The following is a 16,583-nucleotide window of genomic DNA, read 5'->3' on the forward strand; positions in this document are numbered from 1 at the left end:
AGTTGAAGGCTTCTGTTATACCTATATTATTAAAAAAAAAAAAAAAAAAAAAATATATATATATATATATATATATATATATATATATATATATATATATATATATATATATATATATATATATATATTATATGTCATCCTGCAGAGTATTGGTACCACTATATGATAAATACAAAAGTCAAGCTGCCTGTTGTTTTCTATTAATGAGCCTATTTAAAGGTACTGAATATGTACATTATGCATATGTTCAGTCATATGCATAAATGTACATTTCATATATATATATATATATATATATTAGTCTATTTTCTTCATTTCCAATAATGATAGGGAAAAAATATATAAGGCAAGTGCCCTTTACTGACTCCAAAAGAGGTCATTGTCACACTGCTACACGAGTGCTTAAATGGAGAATGTGGGAATAGATTATCTTTTTACATTGTAAGAAGTTTAGTAAAATGTAATCTCAGTCACCAAAATCTCAGAATGGTCCCTTATCTCCTCTAATGTGGGCCCCCACCAATGCTGTCTACTCCTTCTTCCTGAGGCCCCCCTTAGCAAGCCATGTTCACTACGGAGCAGGGCTGTGTGCGTCCATGGACACACACACACAACATGCCATGCCCTGCTCCCTCCTCACAGGAGTTTGACTGACAGCAGTGTCTTCTGCGAGACCAGGAAGAGAAGACAGCGGTGCTGCAGCCAGGACAGCGCTGGAGCAGTTAGAGGTGTCAGGTTAGTATTTAGGGACGGGGGTGTAGGTTAGGTAGTGGGAAGTTTTTGACCTTAATGCAGAGAATGCATTAAGGTAAAAAAAAAATGTTTTAACATAAGAACCACTGTAACTTGTTAATGTAACTTCAGAAGTTATTTATTATCTTTTTTTTTTCAATCTAAACCTTCCAAAAGAATAATACCTGGTAATCCTGCCATGAAGGGCCTTGTTCAGGCACTTCCCGCTATGGGGTGACCGTGATAACACTGTCCCTGCCCACCAATTTCTGCATTGTTAGAGACGCTTTCAATAAGTAGCTATGCTGGCTCATATTGCACATGATCCTGAGAAACAGCCACTACTGGAGCGAGTGTATACAGTGAGGGAGTGGGTGCAAAAAGACTGTTGGGAATCAGCCTACCCTCAAATACCTGGAAAGCATGTATTCTGCACTCTGGCCATTTGTCCCTGAATACATAAGGCACTAAACGCGAGTTCTACCCCATACAGCATTCTCCAGCCGCAGCGTAATTCAGTCTGCCATAGACTTTGACAGGCTGCAGGCAGTGAGTCTGGATGCGCCATGTGCAATTACCTAAAAACCATCATTCAAATTCAAAGTCTTTCCTTAAGAAACAAAATATAAAAGCCTGAATCTGGTTAGCAACACCAGAGAAACAAGTTATGAAGTTTCCTATACACATTACAGTCTGGTTGTACAATTTCCTCCAGATTTACCAAAACTATAACCTGATTAGATAGAAAATGAACATATGCAGTAGTTAGCATAGGCCATAGTCCCAAATGTGTTGGTAAATGATTGTACATAAATTGTGCAATCAGACCGTAACATGATTGGCCATCTTCAGTACTAACATTTTAGTACATGAGGTTAATTCTATAATGAGCATGTTTCAGCAGTGACAAGTCAGGAAGTCATTTTGTCTAAACGTTTGCCATTATGTTACTGTTATAATCCACTGTTCCCAAAAAGAATTCATGAAAAATAGTCTTGAAACGATTTCCAATTATTTCCACTAGGCAGCATGCTTTTGATATTTGAAAATGTTCGATAAGATTAGTGTTTAAGAACAAATTAACAATTTGAACATTAAGTGCCTGCATGCTGGGACGCTGTCATTCCTGAACACCTGTAGAAAGCAATATTGATTAGCTAACAGAAGTGCTTTGTATACTGTTTGATAATTATGCACCGGCAACTGTTTATTGTGAAAGCCATTGAGAAACGTGCTGCCTACTGAGACAATAGAAAAATCAACCTGTATTGTGTCAAACAGGGAAATTACCCATTTTTTTTTTTTTTTTTACACATTCAGTTTGAAACATTAACTTTGTGGAAAGGCAATTTTAATGCAATTGTAAAGAACTAATAAATTAACTAAAATATACCCTGGGTACTAGTGGGTCTGTTGGCATAGAAGTTTTGAACGATAAGAAGAATGGGAGCTATGATTTATGTTATTTTGTTATTAGTGTTTCCTGGACTGATTTGGAAAGTGCCAATAGAGGCTGCAGAGCAGTTTAAATGTGACCACATAGCATATCAACAAGTGAGCAATAAGTTCTTTGTAGCAGAGTCTAAAATGAAAAGTGCACACTGTCTGTGTTTAGGGCCGTGCACCTACATGGCTGTCAAATTGGGAGCAGCGGCTGTGACCATGCAGCCACTCCGTCCCAATTGACGTGAATGGGACTGCCTGCATTGTGATCATAGCCCTCAACTGTCCCTGATTTCGAGGGGCTGTCCTTGATTTGGAACAAAGTCCCTCTGTTCTTCTTCCCTCCTCATTTGTCCCACATTTTGGTCTGATCTATACACAGTATCTCACAAAAGTGAGTACACCCCTCACATTTTTGTAAATATTTTATTATATCTTTTCATGTGACAACACTGAAGAAATTACACTTTGCTGCAATGTAAAGTAGTGAGTGTAAAGCTTGTATAACAGTGTAAATTTGCTGTCCCCTCAAAATAACTTAACACACAGCCATTAATGTATAAACTGCTGGCAACAAAAGTGAGTACACCCCTAAGTGAAAATGTCCAATTTGGGCCCAATTAGCCATTTTCCCTCCCAGATGTCATGTGATTCGTTAGTGTTACAAGGTCTCAGGTGTGAATTGGGAGCAGGTGTGTTAATTTTGGTGTTATCGCTCTCACTCTGTCATACTGGTCATTGGAAGTTCAACATGGCACCTCATGGCAAAGAACTCTCTGAGGATCTGAGAAAAAGAATTGTTGCTCTACATAAAGATGGCCTAGGCTATAAGAAGATTGCCAAGACCCTGAAGCTGAGCTGCAGCACGGTGGCCAAGACCATACAGCGGTTTACCAGGACAGGTTCCACTCAGAACAGGCCTCGCCATGGTCAACCAAAGAAGTTGAGTGCACCTGCTCAGCGTCATATCCAGAGGTTGTCTTTGGGAAATAGGCATATGAGCATTGCTTCAGAGGTTAAGGGGTGGGGGGGGGGGTCAGCCTGTCAGTGCTCAGACCATACGCCGCACACTGCTTCAAATTGGTCTGCATGTCTGTCGTCCCAGAAGGAAGCCTCTTCTAAAGAAAGCCCATAAACAGTTTGCTGAAGACAAGCAGACTAAGAACATGGATTACTGGAACCATGTCCTGTGGTCTGATGAGACCAAGATAAACTTATTTGGTTCAGATGGTGTCAAGCGTGTGTGGCGGCAACCAGGTGAGGAGTACAAAGACAAGTGTGTCTTGACTACAGTCAAGCATGGTGGTGGGAATGTCATGGTCTGTGGATGCATGAGTGCAGCCAGAACTAGGGAGCTACAGTTCATTGAAGGAACCATGAATGCCAACCTGTACTGTGACATACTGAAGCAGAGCATGATCCCCTCCCTTCGGGGACTGGGCTGCAGGGCAGTATTCCAACATGATAAAACACACCTCCAAGACGATCACTGCCTTGCTAAAGAAGCTGAGGGTAAAGGTGATGGACTGGCCAAGCATGTCTCCAGACCTAAACCCTATTGAGCATCTGTGGGTTATCCTCAAACTGAAGGTGGAGGAGCGCAAGGTCTCTAACATCCACCAGCTTTGTGATGTCGTCATGGAGGAGTGGAAGAGGACTCCAGTGGCAATCTGTGAAGCTCTGGTGAACTCCATTCCCAAGAGGGTTAAGGCAATGCTGGAAAATAATGGTGACCACCCAAAATATTGACATTTTGGACCCAATTTGGACATTTTCACTTAGGGGTATACTCACTTTTGTTACCAGCAATTTAGACACTAATGGCTATGTGTTGAGTTATTTTGAGGGGATAGCAAATTTACACTGTTATACAAGATGTACAGTCACTACTTTAAATTGCAGCAAAGTGTCATTTCTTCAGTGTTGCCACTTGAAACGCTATAATAAAATATTTACAAAAATGTGAGGGGTGTACTCACTTTTGTGAGATACTGTAGTTGTATATAAAATGCACTTTTTATCTTTCAAAAAGTGTTTCCCAGTGCCAAACCTTTCACCTAATTTCTAAATTGCACCTTTGAAAATTAAAAAAAACAGTATAAAGTTATAGTAGTGGTAAGAAAAAAAAAGCACTTGTGGGTTTAACTAAGTTTTTTTAATAATTCTCCTTTAAGGTAGGTGTGGCAGGGTGTGCTTGCTTTATGCACTGGTCCAAATCACTTGATGGAGAAGGGGTTATGGTGCAGGGTTGTCTTTCAGGGTTGGGCTTTGCCCCTTAGTTCCAGTGAAGGGAACTCTTAAGGGATCAGCATGCCAAGACATTTTGGACAATTTCATGCCCCCAACTTTGTGGGAACAGTTTGGGGATTGTCTCTTCCTGTTCCAACATGACTGCTCATCAGTGCACAAAGCAAGGTCTATAAAGACATGGATGAGCGAGTTTGGGGTGGAGGAACTTGACTGGCCTGCACAGAGTCCTGACCTCAACCCGACAGAACACCTTTGGAATGAATTAGAGTGGAGACTGCGAGCCAGGCCTTCTCGACCACATCAGTGCCTGACCTCACAAATGGGGTTCTGGAAGAATGGTCAAACATTCCCATAGACACACTCCTAAACCTTGTGGACAGCATTCCCAGAAAAGTTGAAGCTATTATAGCTGTAAAGGATGGGATGACTGGGATGCCATTAAAGTTCATGTGCGTGTAAAGGCAGGCATCCGAATACTTTTGACAATATAGTGTACTTTTGCTAATCAGTGTATTTTTTGGCAATTACATGGTATGGGCAGATTTCTGCCACTCACAGGCTGTGTCACGCCCCTCCAGCCTGCGTCTTAGAATAAGAGGGAGGTGAAGCCACCATTAATCTACATATAATATCCCACCCCCATTGTTTTTAGCTGGTTAGTGGGCATGTATACACCCACATGTGTGACTCTATAGTCACATGGGCTGCTCAGATGTGATAGGGAAGAGATGCTCAGCATAGAAACTCACTGAAATTTGAGCATGTGCAGAACTGCCATCACAACTGCAAAGTCCCTAGCTGGATTGGGGACATGAACAGAAGGGGAAGATAGAGAGCAGCAGGATCAACCAGGTTTTTTGCAGAATATAGAAAACAAATCTCATAGTGACTGAGCGAGTATGAACAGAATGTAATACACCATTTATTGATAGTTTTTTATGATGTGAGTTTAGTGACACTTTAAAGCGGAGTTCCACTTTAACTTCCTCTTTAAGCACTCTTCGCCCCCTGACATGCCACAATTGGCATGTCATTTTTTCGGGGGGGGGGTTGTACCTTCTTTTTAGTGGGACTTCCTGTCCCACTTCCTCTTCTTGGCCGCCTAGGCGACTCTTCCTCTTGCCATAGGCGGCCTCTCTCTGCCAGCGATCTTCTGGGACATGTCACAGGTCCCAGAAGATTGCTTGGCCAATAGCAGAACGCAGCGCGCGGCTGGCTGTGAAGCCGTAAGCTGTCACGGCCGGGTGCCCACAGTTGCTATGACGACGTCGCTCAGGGCGCCCGCCTCGTTGGACCGTGGGACAGGTGAGTGTCTGTTTATTAAAAGACAGCAGCTATACTTTGTAGCTGCTGACTTTTAATAAACTAAAAAAAATGTGTAGAACTCCACTTTAATATACATTTGTGGGGGAAAATATAGTCATCTAACAAAAAAACAGCTCAGACTGCAATACTCGCTTTTAATTTAGAGCTGCCCCCACCTCGTTCTCCTTTGCCACAAGATGTCTTCAGTCTTCTGGGTTAAATGATGCTCAGCGCCATTCCTCGACCTAGGAGACAGAGCACATTGAGAGGACTGTGAGTGCAAAGTGACATTGGCCTTCTCCCTGAGGGGTGCTGCTGTCATCATATCAGATCTGCTCTTTACAAGATTGAGGACTGCCCACAGCTGGGTGAAGACTGGAGCATCACGTGACCATTCAGAAAAAGGGTAAGTATAAAAAAAAAAATAAGGGGGATGGGGGGTTTGGGGAGTTTATATTGGAGTCAATGTACATTAAATAAAGCAGACCTTCACAATACATAGCTGTTGCTAATTTAAAGGAGAATATACAATCAGATTGTAACATATAGTAGGAAGACTGTTGTAATAACTCAGCTATTACCATCCATACATTTATTTGAACTATCTTTGAAAAATGTACTCTTAATACTGTACCTGCTGATTTCCTTTCATCCTGCTGAGAACAAAAGCTTAGATTTGTTTATCTGTTTGTCATAAATGATGCTTTTGTTACAAACAATGCTTGAATCAGTTACATTGTACTTTGTCAGTTTAGGACTAGGAGAATATGCGCTGTTCTGCAAAAATGACCGTGAGAGCTTACCTTTGTATTGAATGTTGCCTTGACCAGTGTTAAATTAATTAGTTGGGTCTTTTCTGAATCATGCTCCTGATGTGTTCATATTAAAAGAGAACTTCTAGGGAATCTTTTGTTGGGACTGTCTGAGAATGAATCTCATAGCTGATGTGAAATCTGTCTATCTATCTATCTATCTATCTATCTATCTATCTATCTATCTATCTATCTATCTATCTATCTATCTATCTATCTATCTATCTATCTACACTATATTACCAAAAGTATTGGGACACCTGCCTTTACACGCACGTGAAATTTAATGGCATCCCAGCCTTAGTCCGTAGGGTTCACTATTGAGTTGGCCCACCCATTGCAGCTCTAACAGCTTCAACTCTTCTGGGAAGGCTGTCCACTAGGTTTAGGAGTGTGTCTATGGGAATGTGTAGCCATTCTTCCAGAAGTGCATTTGTGAGGTCAAGCACTGATGTGGATGAGAAGGCCTGGCTCCCAGTTTCTGCTCGAAATAAGATTGAGGTCTGGACTCTGTGCAGGCCATTTAGGTTCCTCCACCCCAAACTCACTCATCCATATCTTTATGGACCTTGCTTTGTGCACTGGTCCAAATAATTTGGTGGAGGGGGGATTATGGTGTGTTTTTCAGGGGTTGAGCTTGGCCCCTTAGTTCCAGTGAAGGGAACTCTTAATGCGTCGGTATACCAAGACATTTTAGACAATTTCATGCTCCCAACTTTGTGGGAACAGTTTGGGGATGGCCCCTTCCTGTTCCAACATGACTGCACACCAGTGCACAAAGCAAGGTCCAAAAAAACATGGATGAGTGAGTTTGGGGTGGAGGGACTTGGCTGGCCTGCACCTCAACTCGATAGAACACCTTTGGGATGAATTAGAGCGCAGACTGCAAGCCAGGCCTTCTCATCTAACATCAGTGCCTGACCTCACAAATGCACTTCTGGAAGAATGGTCAAACGTTCCCATAGACACACTCCTAAACCTTGTGGACAGCCTTCCTAGAATAATTGAAGCTGTGATAGCTGCAAAGAGTAGGCCAACTCAGTATTGAACCCTACAGACTTTGTAGTGTGAGAGGGCACATAGAAAACAGTTGTTTCCCCCTGCAGAGATCAGCTTTTTTCTGGTTCAGAAAAACACCAATCTCTGTACAAGATTTAACAAGCCCTAAGGCACATATGTTTTAATTTATATTTCAAAAAGAGTTATATATTTTTTTAAAGTACAAAAAAGCCTCCCAGCCTGCTGAATTTGTTTCGCTATGGACTGTGGTCACCCATGTTGTTTTTCTACATATTTGTGACTGATAATGCTAAAGACCTGTGTAAATATAAGTGCAATTTTTATGGTTAGAAAATAAATAATCTCAAACCATTAAAAAATAAGATAGATGAATACATCTTATATGTTCAGTACAATGGCCTTGAATTTTCTGTCTTTCCTTCTCAGCGAGGAGACGGGTGATTTTTTCGATAGAATGAGAAGTGTACTTCAGAAACAAGAAAGCATGCAGCGGTATTGGAGGACCGAGGTACAGTATGTTCAGCTGTTTGTGTCATTATTATTGCTCATTTCCTAAAATAGCCACATAGCACAGCTGTAATGATGAAGGGAATAACTTGTGAAGATGTCTCATAGAAAGGTGCTCGCAATGAGCCCAATGTGAAACTGACACAATAGCAACACATACGGTGCCAATCAATTTACTATGACAGTAGAATCACTTTCTCTGTAGGAGCAATGGGAACGATAGCTGTGTTTTCTGGCACATAAATATGCCTAATGGGATCTGGGGGCCCTCTCTTCTAACTCATGCCCAAATTGTTCATAACACTCTATATTGGATGGAAGCAAGGGAGTGTGCCTTTAGAAAGCAAATTCAAATCAAGATATTTATGTCATACATAGATATTTTATTTAAATGTAGTTCTTTGTCTTTTGTTGATTTATAAGGTTCATAGATGCAAGTTGAGCTCCAACCAAAAAACATATTTTGCTGGTTGGGATGGGGTTCCTGTTGGGACATTTCTCCTTCCTTCCTGTCCCAGTGATGCAACAATGATTCAAAAGAAATCTTAAAGTGAGATGAAGTGCCTGGCTGTGAAGTCTGTCACCAGAAAAAAATGTCTACATTGGTGGACTCCCTGTCCTTGTGTCAGCTATCAAAGAAAACGTACCCTCACTTTCATAACTGTAACTAGGACAGGAAGTGAGGGAAAATCTCCCCAGTGAGGGAACACAGGCAGCAGAGGTTTTACTCTTATTTTTTTTCTTTTTTAAACGTTATCAATTTTAATAAAGGGTGTTACAGAACAGAGCCTTCTGGACATTCATTCGCCAGCTCAAATCATACAAAATGTACGAAACTTAGAAACAGACAATCAAAAACAAGAACTATAAAGTCGAGAACTCGCCAGTGGTCGACTAACTTGATCAGAGTCAATCAAATCAACAGAGAAGGGCAATGTCACAAGAGAATTAAGCCAGGTACACATGGGCCAAATGTAGGGAGACAATGGCTGGTTAAAAAAAAAAAAAACAGCTGACATTAGGTCCATGTGTATGTCTGACATAAAACCAGCTGCCGACTGACTCCTGATCAGCACTTTCCGCCAATGGCTAAGAGCGCTGATCGGAGTGTTCTGGTGTGTGTGTGTGTGGTGGGGGGGGGGGGTCAGTCTCCCTGTCAGAACAAAATAGCTCATCAGTGGAGATTGCTGAAATAACCTCATATGGTTAGTCCAGCCGCTCCGACCGGCGTTGTCAGTTTTTTACCTTGCACCCCGCTGGGAAGTACTTAAGGATAAACTAGTGAATATAGTACCAATAAAAATGTATCTAATCTGACAAGTATAATCAAAGCACAATGCTAGGTGGTTTCAAGTCATCAAGGAAGCTGAACATAAATAAAGCTGGGAAGACCACTTACAGACATATTAAGTAGTGGTATAAGAAGAATCAAGCCATATATCCCAAATTTTAGGAAACTTCTAGGACAACCTCAGGAGAGATATGTACTTTTATGGGAGATCAACTTTAAAACCTTCAACACATTAAATACATCATTCAATACAGTTATTTGCTCACTTCAAAAAACAAAACATATTTTAACATAAGACCAACATAATTAGCCAAATCTGTCTTGATATCTAAAATCTTGTAAATACTGTATGGTGTGCAGTTGCTCCTACACTATCCAATCACAGGCTATGGTATCCTCTAACCTTTAGGGATATTTTCTTGCACTGTTAAAAGAGAAAAGGGAGGATAAAGACAAAGTGAAGGTAAAGAACTGAAAGAGTATCTATCCCCTCTCTGGTTTACTTAACATGCATTTATTGGCACCTATCTCCCCATTGGAGATGTTATTCTTACCTCCTGTCTTGAAGCCCAGAAAGAAAGTGAGGGAAAAATTGGCTTCTGCCTATAGTACAATTTTTCTGAATTCTGGTTAACACCAGTATTTCACACTTAGGTCATTTGTTACCTTGATCTTCACTTTTATTGAAAAATTATTTTTAAATACATATGTTTAGGAAGTTTCCATTTTCCAGTTGGTTTATGTGCACAAAATAATTTAAAGCATTGTCTTTTGACTTTTTCCACTATTGATGCTAATTTTATCAAACAGTAATTTATACAAAGTTGTGAGTAATTGGGTTTACTTCACTAGAGCAGATGGTCACAAGGAAAAAAATAAGTTATTGCCAAATTATGGAAGACATTCTTCTGTGTTGTGTTTTTTTTCTTTCTAGAGTGTTTTAAATAACAGCATCCCTCCTCCATATGAGAATACGGGGGAACATAGAGCAACAGAAAAACTGACACTTTCCAAAAGAGAGGTAATTATATTTTTTGTCTATTCAGTAAAGATTGCAATTAAGGAAAAATGAAATTATTGCATTCCAGGCAGGAAAATGGGGGAGTCCTCTTCTGACCTGCTCTGTCATCTTAGCCATTATTAAAAGCCCAGCTGCCCCTTAAGAATATTTTTTGAGAATATAAAGCCCTGGCCAGATGAGAACAAAATAACACTTCTCGCTGTCATGCAGCGCTAATCCTCTTCTAGGTTGAATGAGTCCCAACATCATCTAGCCTACTTCCTGTGAGCCCAAAGCATCATTGGCCTACTGGGTGTACATCATCAGGTCATCACGGGCTCATACCAGAATGATGCAGAAAGCAGTGTCATGTCATTAAATGGAGGACCTAACCACTTCCGCAGAAGGAGGCAACCAGACTGAAGATCCCCCTGGAAAAAATGTATATACAGGTGCATCTCAAAAAATTAGAATATCATCAAAAAGTTCATTTATTTTAGTAATTCAATTTAAGAGCTATATACTTACTATTTTTTTTCTTCACATTTTGATGATTATGGCTTACAGCTAGTGAAAACCCAAAATTCAGTATCTCAGAAAATTTGAATATTGTGAAAAAGTTGAATGTTGTTGACTCATGGTGTCACACTCTAATCAGCTAATTAACTCAAAACACATCTAAAGGTTTCCCGAGCCTTTAAATGGTCTGTCTCTCAGTCTGGTTTAGTAGGATACACAATCATAGGGAAGACTGCTGACTTCATAGTTGCCCAAAAGATAGTCATTGACACCCTCCACAAGGAAGACAAGTTACAAAAGGTCATTGCTAAAGAAGCTGGCTGTTCACAGAGTGCTGTATCCAAGTGTATTAATGGAATGTTGAGTTGAAGGAAAAAGTGTGGTAGAAAAAGGTGCAAAAGCAACAGGGATAGCTGCAGCCTTGAGAGGATTGTGAAGCAAAGGCCATTCAAGAATTTGGAGTAGATTCACAAGCAGTGGACTATGGCTGGTATCAGTGCTTCAAAAGACCACCACACACAGACGTATCCAGGACATGGGCTACAACTATCGCATTTCTTGTGTCAAGCCACTCCTAAACCAGAGACAACGTCAGAAACGTCTTACCTGGGCTAAGGAGAAAAAAGGACTGGACTGTTGCTCAGTGGTCCAAAGTCCTATTTTCAGATAAAAGTAAATTTTGCATTTCATTTGGAAATCAAGGTCCCAGAGCCTGGAGGAAGAGGGGAGAGGCACAGAACCCAAGTTGAGGTCCAGTGTGAAGTTTCCACAGTCAGAAATAATTTGGGGAGACATGTCATCTGCTCGTGTTGGTCCACTGTGTCAGCGCAGCCCTCTACCAGGAAATTCTAGAGCACTTCATGCTGACCAGCTTTATGGAGATGCTGATTTAATTTTTCAGCAGGACTTAGCACATGCTCACACTGCCAAAAGTACCAATAACTAGTTTAATAATCATGGTATTACTGTGCTTGATTGGCCACTGGCCAGCAAACTTGCCTGACCTAAGCACCATAGAGAATCTGTGGGGTATTGCCAAGAGGAAGGTGAGAGACACCAGACCCAATAATTCACGCAAAAGGAGCCCCGACCAATTATTGAGTGCATACTATACTGTACATGGGCATACTAATCAGTAAGTCAACATTTCTGTATTAAAAATCCCTTTTATATTGGTCTTATGTAATGTTCTAATTTTCTGAGATACCGAATTTGGGGGTTTCGCTAGCTGTAAGCCATAATCCTCAAAATTAAAAGAAAGAAATGCTTGAAATATATCACTCTGTGTGTAATTAGTCTATATACTGTAATATATGAGTTTTACTTTTTTAATTCAATTAAAAATAAAATAACTTTTTGATGATATTCAATTTTTTTTAGATGCACCTGTATATGAAACATTTTTTAAAAATTAAAGAAGGATGGGGGGGTGTGTCAACTTTTAGTTGGGCTTTAACAAAGAGACTTTAGTGACAGAAACTGCCCAAGTGTAATTCTTAACTTAGATCAATTACCATGGTCATTACTAGTGTTGCTCACACCCGTATCTGAACACCATTGATATCAATAGTGATAGAATTCAAGTGGGTTGTTTGGCAGTCTAGAAGCCCTCTATGGGGGCTTCTATGCGGTTCAGCCCTCATTTTGCTATGAAGTCTGCTGTGATCAAAAAGATTGGCAGCCACCCTCCAGTCACCATTTTGGCAGTGGCCATAACAAGTTTCTAAAACTAGAGGTGGGCCTTTATAGGAAAACAAAGCCTCTGACTGGCCACCTCATTGGCAATGTCTTTGCTGTGAATAAGGTGGTCAGTCAGAGACTTGGTTTATTTCTGAAGGCCCACCCCTAGAGTTAGAAGCATAAAATAGAAGCACATTATGGTCAATGTCAAAATAGCCACTGGAAAAGGTGACTGCTGCCAATCTTTCTGATTGCAGTAGTCCCCATAGCAGTAAGATTATACAACACTTAGGGGTACTTGTACGTATCTAATGATATATTATATGGTTTAAATTTTTTTAATCCATTTGAGCCATGGGTCCTACCCCAAAGAGGTTCAGCGGACCAAGATGGGGGTCAAGGACCCTGTACCCTGTTATTTTTTAGAACCCTGTCACGTACCTGGTAGGTGGAGCCCGGAATGCAGAGAACGGCCTCTCGTATACCTCTGACTCAGGAACCCCTGGAAGTGGGAACAGGGGCCCGGGAGTACAAAGGGGCACAAGTGCCTGACTGGAACACTGGAGTAGAAGGCTGGATCCTGTAGTCAGCAGGGAGGTGCACTGTAGTCCCGTAGCAGGATGCAGACAGCAGGGAGGTGCACTGTAGTCCTGTAGCAGGATGCAGACAGCAGGGAGGTGCATTGTAGTTCTGTAGCAGGGTGCAGACAGCAGGGAGGTGCACTGTAGTCCCGTAGCAGGATGCAGACAGCAGGGAGGTGCACTGTAGTCCCGTAACAGGATGCAGACAGCAGGGAGGTGCACTGTAGTCCCGTAACAGGATGCAGACAGCAGGGAGGTGCACTATAGTCCCGTAACAGGATGCAGACAGCAGGGAGGTGCACTGTAGTCCCGTAGCAGGATGCAGACAGCAGGGAGGTGCACTGTAGTCCCGTAGCAGGATGCAGACAGCAGGGAGGTGCAGACAAGCCGGGTCAAAGTACTGGCGGGCAGATCAGGTACAGGAGGGCAAACCAAGAGAGTAGTCAGAGTCCAAGCCGAGATCGGGGCAGGCAGCAAACAGGTAAGTCAGGAACAAGCCAAGTAAGTACTGGATACAGGAAAACTGGTAACAAGGCAGCAGAGGTCTCAGGAAACGCTGTAGACCGGACAGCAAGGAGGCAAGGCATCAGTCCCTTTAAATAGCCCCCTGTTGGTGCCAAGCGCTGTCACAAGGGGTGCATGCGCGCTCCCGCGCGTGCCTGTGCGCCGCTATTCGCGCTACTGCGCATGCGCGGGCGCCGGACGGCTCTCCTATGCACAGGAATCTTCCTGGTAACAGAACGTCTGTTGAGAGGGTTTTCCTGACAAACCCCCTCAGGGTTCAAAAACCAATATGGCGATGAATTCCACCACATGATACTAATACCCCCACCTCCATTTTGGAGCACATGGAGGTGGGGAAGAGTCCCTTGTACCTTAACTTTGGACCAAGGGTACATTGCGCTGCACGCTCACTGCCTTCTATTTCCCGGCCACCCAGGCTCCATGCTTGGATAAGGTCTGGTTCAAATATTAAGGGAAATTTCCCACGCCATTTTTTTTTTCTTTTTTAAATTACTACATTTCCCGAACAGCTCTGGAGGGCTTTCTATTTTATTTTGGTTACAAAACATTGGCAAAATATAAATGACAAATTATAAACCAGCCCTGTTCTTATTAATTTAACATAAATCTAATGTAAATAGACCCCCCTGACATTAAAGGGCAGAATGTGTAATTATATTTGCAAAATTACCGCTATACACATATAATTATGTACACTGCATAACTTTTAGCATATTTTTTTTGTGCCAAATTCAGTGCCCTCAAACATTGTTGATGTTCAGTTGTAGCTTTTCAGAATTTAATTTGTGATGTTCTGAATGAATTTAGCATTTTTAAGAACGTGAACACCAAATATAGTCATTACAAAGCCAAATGGTGGTGTGACACTCCAATAATGAAATATTAAGAAAAGAGGCAATAACAATGAAAGAAGTAAAACTTTGTTCCAGCCTTTTGGAGTAAATATAGAAAATAATATTTGAGTACAGGTATATATAAAATGGTATCTGTTTTGCATGGTGTAGGATTTAAATAGTGAATATATGTATATGTGGAAAAATAAATGTATTTTTTTATTCCTTTAAATGAAAATGTATAGTAGTTTAAAATATTTCTTTTTTATGGTCAAGGCTGAAAAAATAATTATTAACAGTCTTCTTTTTTTGTAGTCAGGTTAAAATAAAATATAGCAGCTGAATATTTTGTATTTTCATGTGCAGTCCACAGGTAGAGCCCTATTCTCATTTTCAAACGTTTGACTATCTGTCCTTATCTACTTGATGAAAGAAACCTGTTGTTTAGCAGCTCCAGTTGAAATTTTTCCACATACAAGTGAACAGTTCAGAGCAGCAAATCGTCCTTTTCCTTCCTGCTGTTTATAGGCCACCAAAGTTTCAATTATAGACAAACAGGCAAACGGCTTCCACTGTGCTCTCTTTATAAAACCAGTTTTGCTCTGGGAATTTTTTGCTGTGGGTTTACCCAGTATTAAATATCTTTTACAGGCCTATAAACTTTCAAAACAAAGAAATAAAATTGGACCAAATGTATTATAGTTTCTCTGTACAGTGGAAGTTGTGTTCAAAATGGAAAGCAAAAGAGGACAAAGGACTTTTCACCAGCATTGCCTCTCAGCTACCTGCAGCTGACCTTACCTTTGTTGTTTAGTCTGTACTATGACTGTGTGGAGATGCCCATCTTTGGTGGAGAAGCATGATTTTGCTTTCTCATGTCAGAACTACCCCTGATGACTAATTATCTGATTATTGGTGCGGTAATGAAACAGCAGGAGAGGTGAGTTGAACGAAGATCCACAGAATGGATGAAGCTAAAGCAGGAGAATACTTGTACTGCATGTCCTCATGTACTGCTTTCTCACCCATGAGCAGCCTAGGTTTCACATTGCAGGTATACAGAATGAGGCTCAAGGGAATGCTTTAGCAGTCACATGCCAGGAAGTGGATTGCTATGTAGGTTTCAGGAGAAATTCAAAGCCGCATTTTCAGGATATTAAATAACACTAAAATGTCTGCGCTCATCACCTGACTATGATCTATCCAAGCTAGGTAGCACTTCAAGATATTACTTAGACACAATAAAAGTATCTATTTTTTCTGTAAGATAACACATTTTCTCTTTTTGAGCTCAGGCCAAAAATAAATAGTTTTTTCTTCATTTTTTTTTTTGTTTTTTAGCTGGAACTGCTATATGAAGAAATCATCTACACACTTGTGTACATGGCTGGTATTGTGTCCTCTGAACACATTGCCAATGAAGATGAACTTTTCTATTACCTTCAGAGGGTATGTTACCTTTAGTGCCTTTTCTTTATTCCTTGAATGTTTCTTGTGATCTTTTCATAAAGTATACAGACAGCTATTTGTATTGCAAGCTATGTGGCCAGTATTGTAGATCAGCACCACGGACAGCTGCCTCGCTCCCTGACTAACATACAGGCAACTATTCACTTTTCTTTTCAATGTTATTTTTTTTTTCTGCTGGCTTTTTTATGCACTGATTTTACTAATGGAGTTGGGTTTGTTTAACCTCCCTGGCGGTATGATTATTTCGGATTTTAGGTGCTGAAAGCGGTACAATTATTTTGCATGGAAATTTGGCGTTTTATATTGTAGGTCTGTAAATCTTAACAATAACACACTTAAATCTGTCCAAACCAGAGTCTAGTAGATATCCCGGGTATGATAAAGTTTGAAACACAAAAACATAAATTATAATATAATAAATAAAAATAAATAATTAAAAAAAATAAAAAAAATTAGTAATAAAATAAATTTCCCCACAATTCACTATCGCTCAATTCTGCAAGTGTTCTAATTTACTATCGCTGTTTTCTAGCTGGTCTAAAGCCACTTTTGACGTAAAGGGACACTTTTTGGTTGCTATGGACAATCTCCAGTTTCCAGGCAGAAAGAACAGTA

General features: G+C 40.7%; 1 protein-coding gene across 2 annotated transcripts in view; it reads left to right on the forward strand.

The window, feature by feature from the left end:
- Positions 1–16,583, forward strand: part of BAIAP3 (BAI1 associated protein 3) — a 597,572-nt gene that overhangs the window by 297,653 nt on the left and 283,336 nt on the right. The window contains exons 3-5 of one of the 2 annotated variants that reach the window (XM_073636787.1): positions 7,989–8,070; positions 10,295–10,381; positions 15,840–15,947. In XM_073636787.1, coding sequence (XP_073492888.1) covers positions 7,989–8,070; positions 10,295–10,381; positions 15,840–15,947 — 277 coding nt within the window. The remainder of the gene's footprint in view (positions 1–7,988; positions 8,071–10,294; positions 10,382–15,839; positions 15,948–16,583) is intronic. The other variant, XM_073636789.1, reaches the window with a different exon arrangement.

Source organism: Aquarana catesbeiana, linkage group LG06 (genome assembly GCF_042186555.1).
Source record: "Aquarana catesbeiana isolate 2022-GZ linkage group LG06, ASM4218655v1, whole genome shotgun sequence".
NCBI classification, from domain to species: Eukaryota; Metazoa; Chordata; class Amphibia; order Anura; family Ranidae; genus Aquarana; species Aquarana catesbeiana.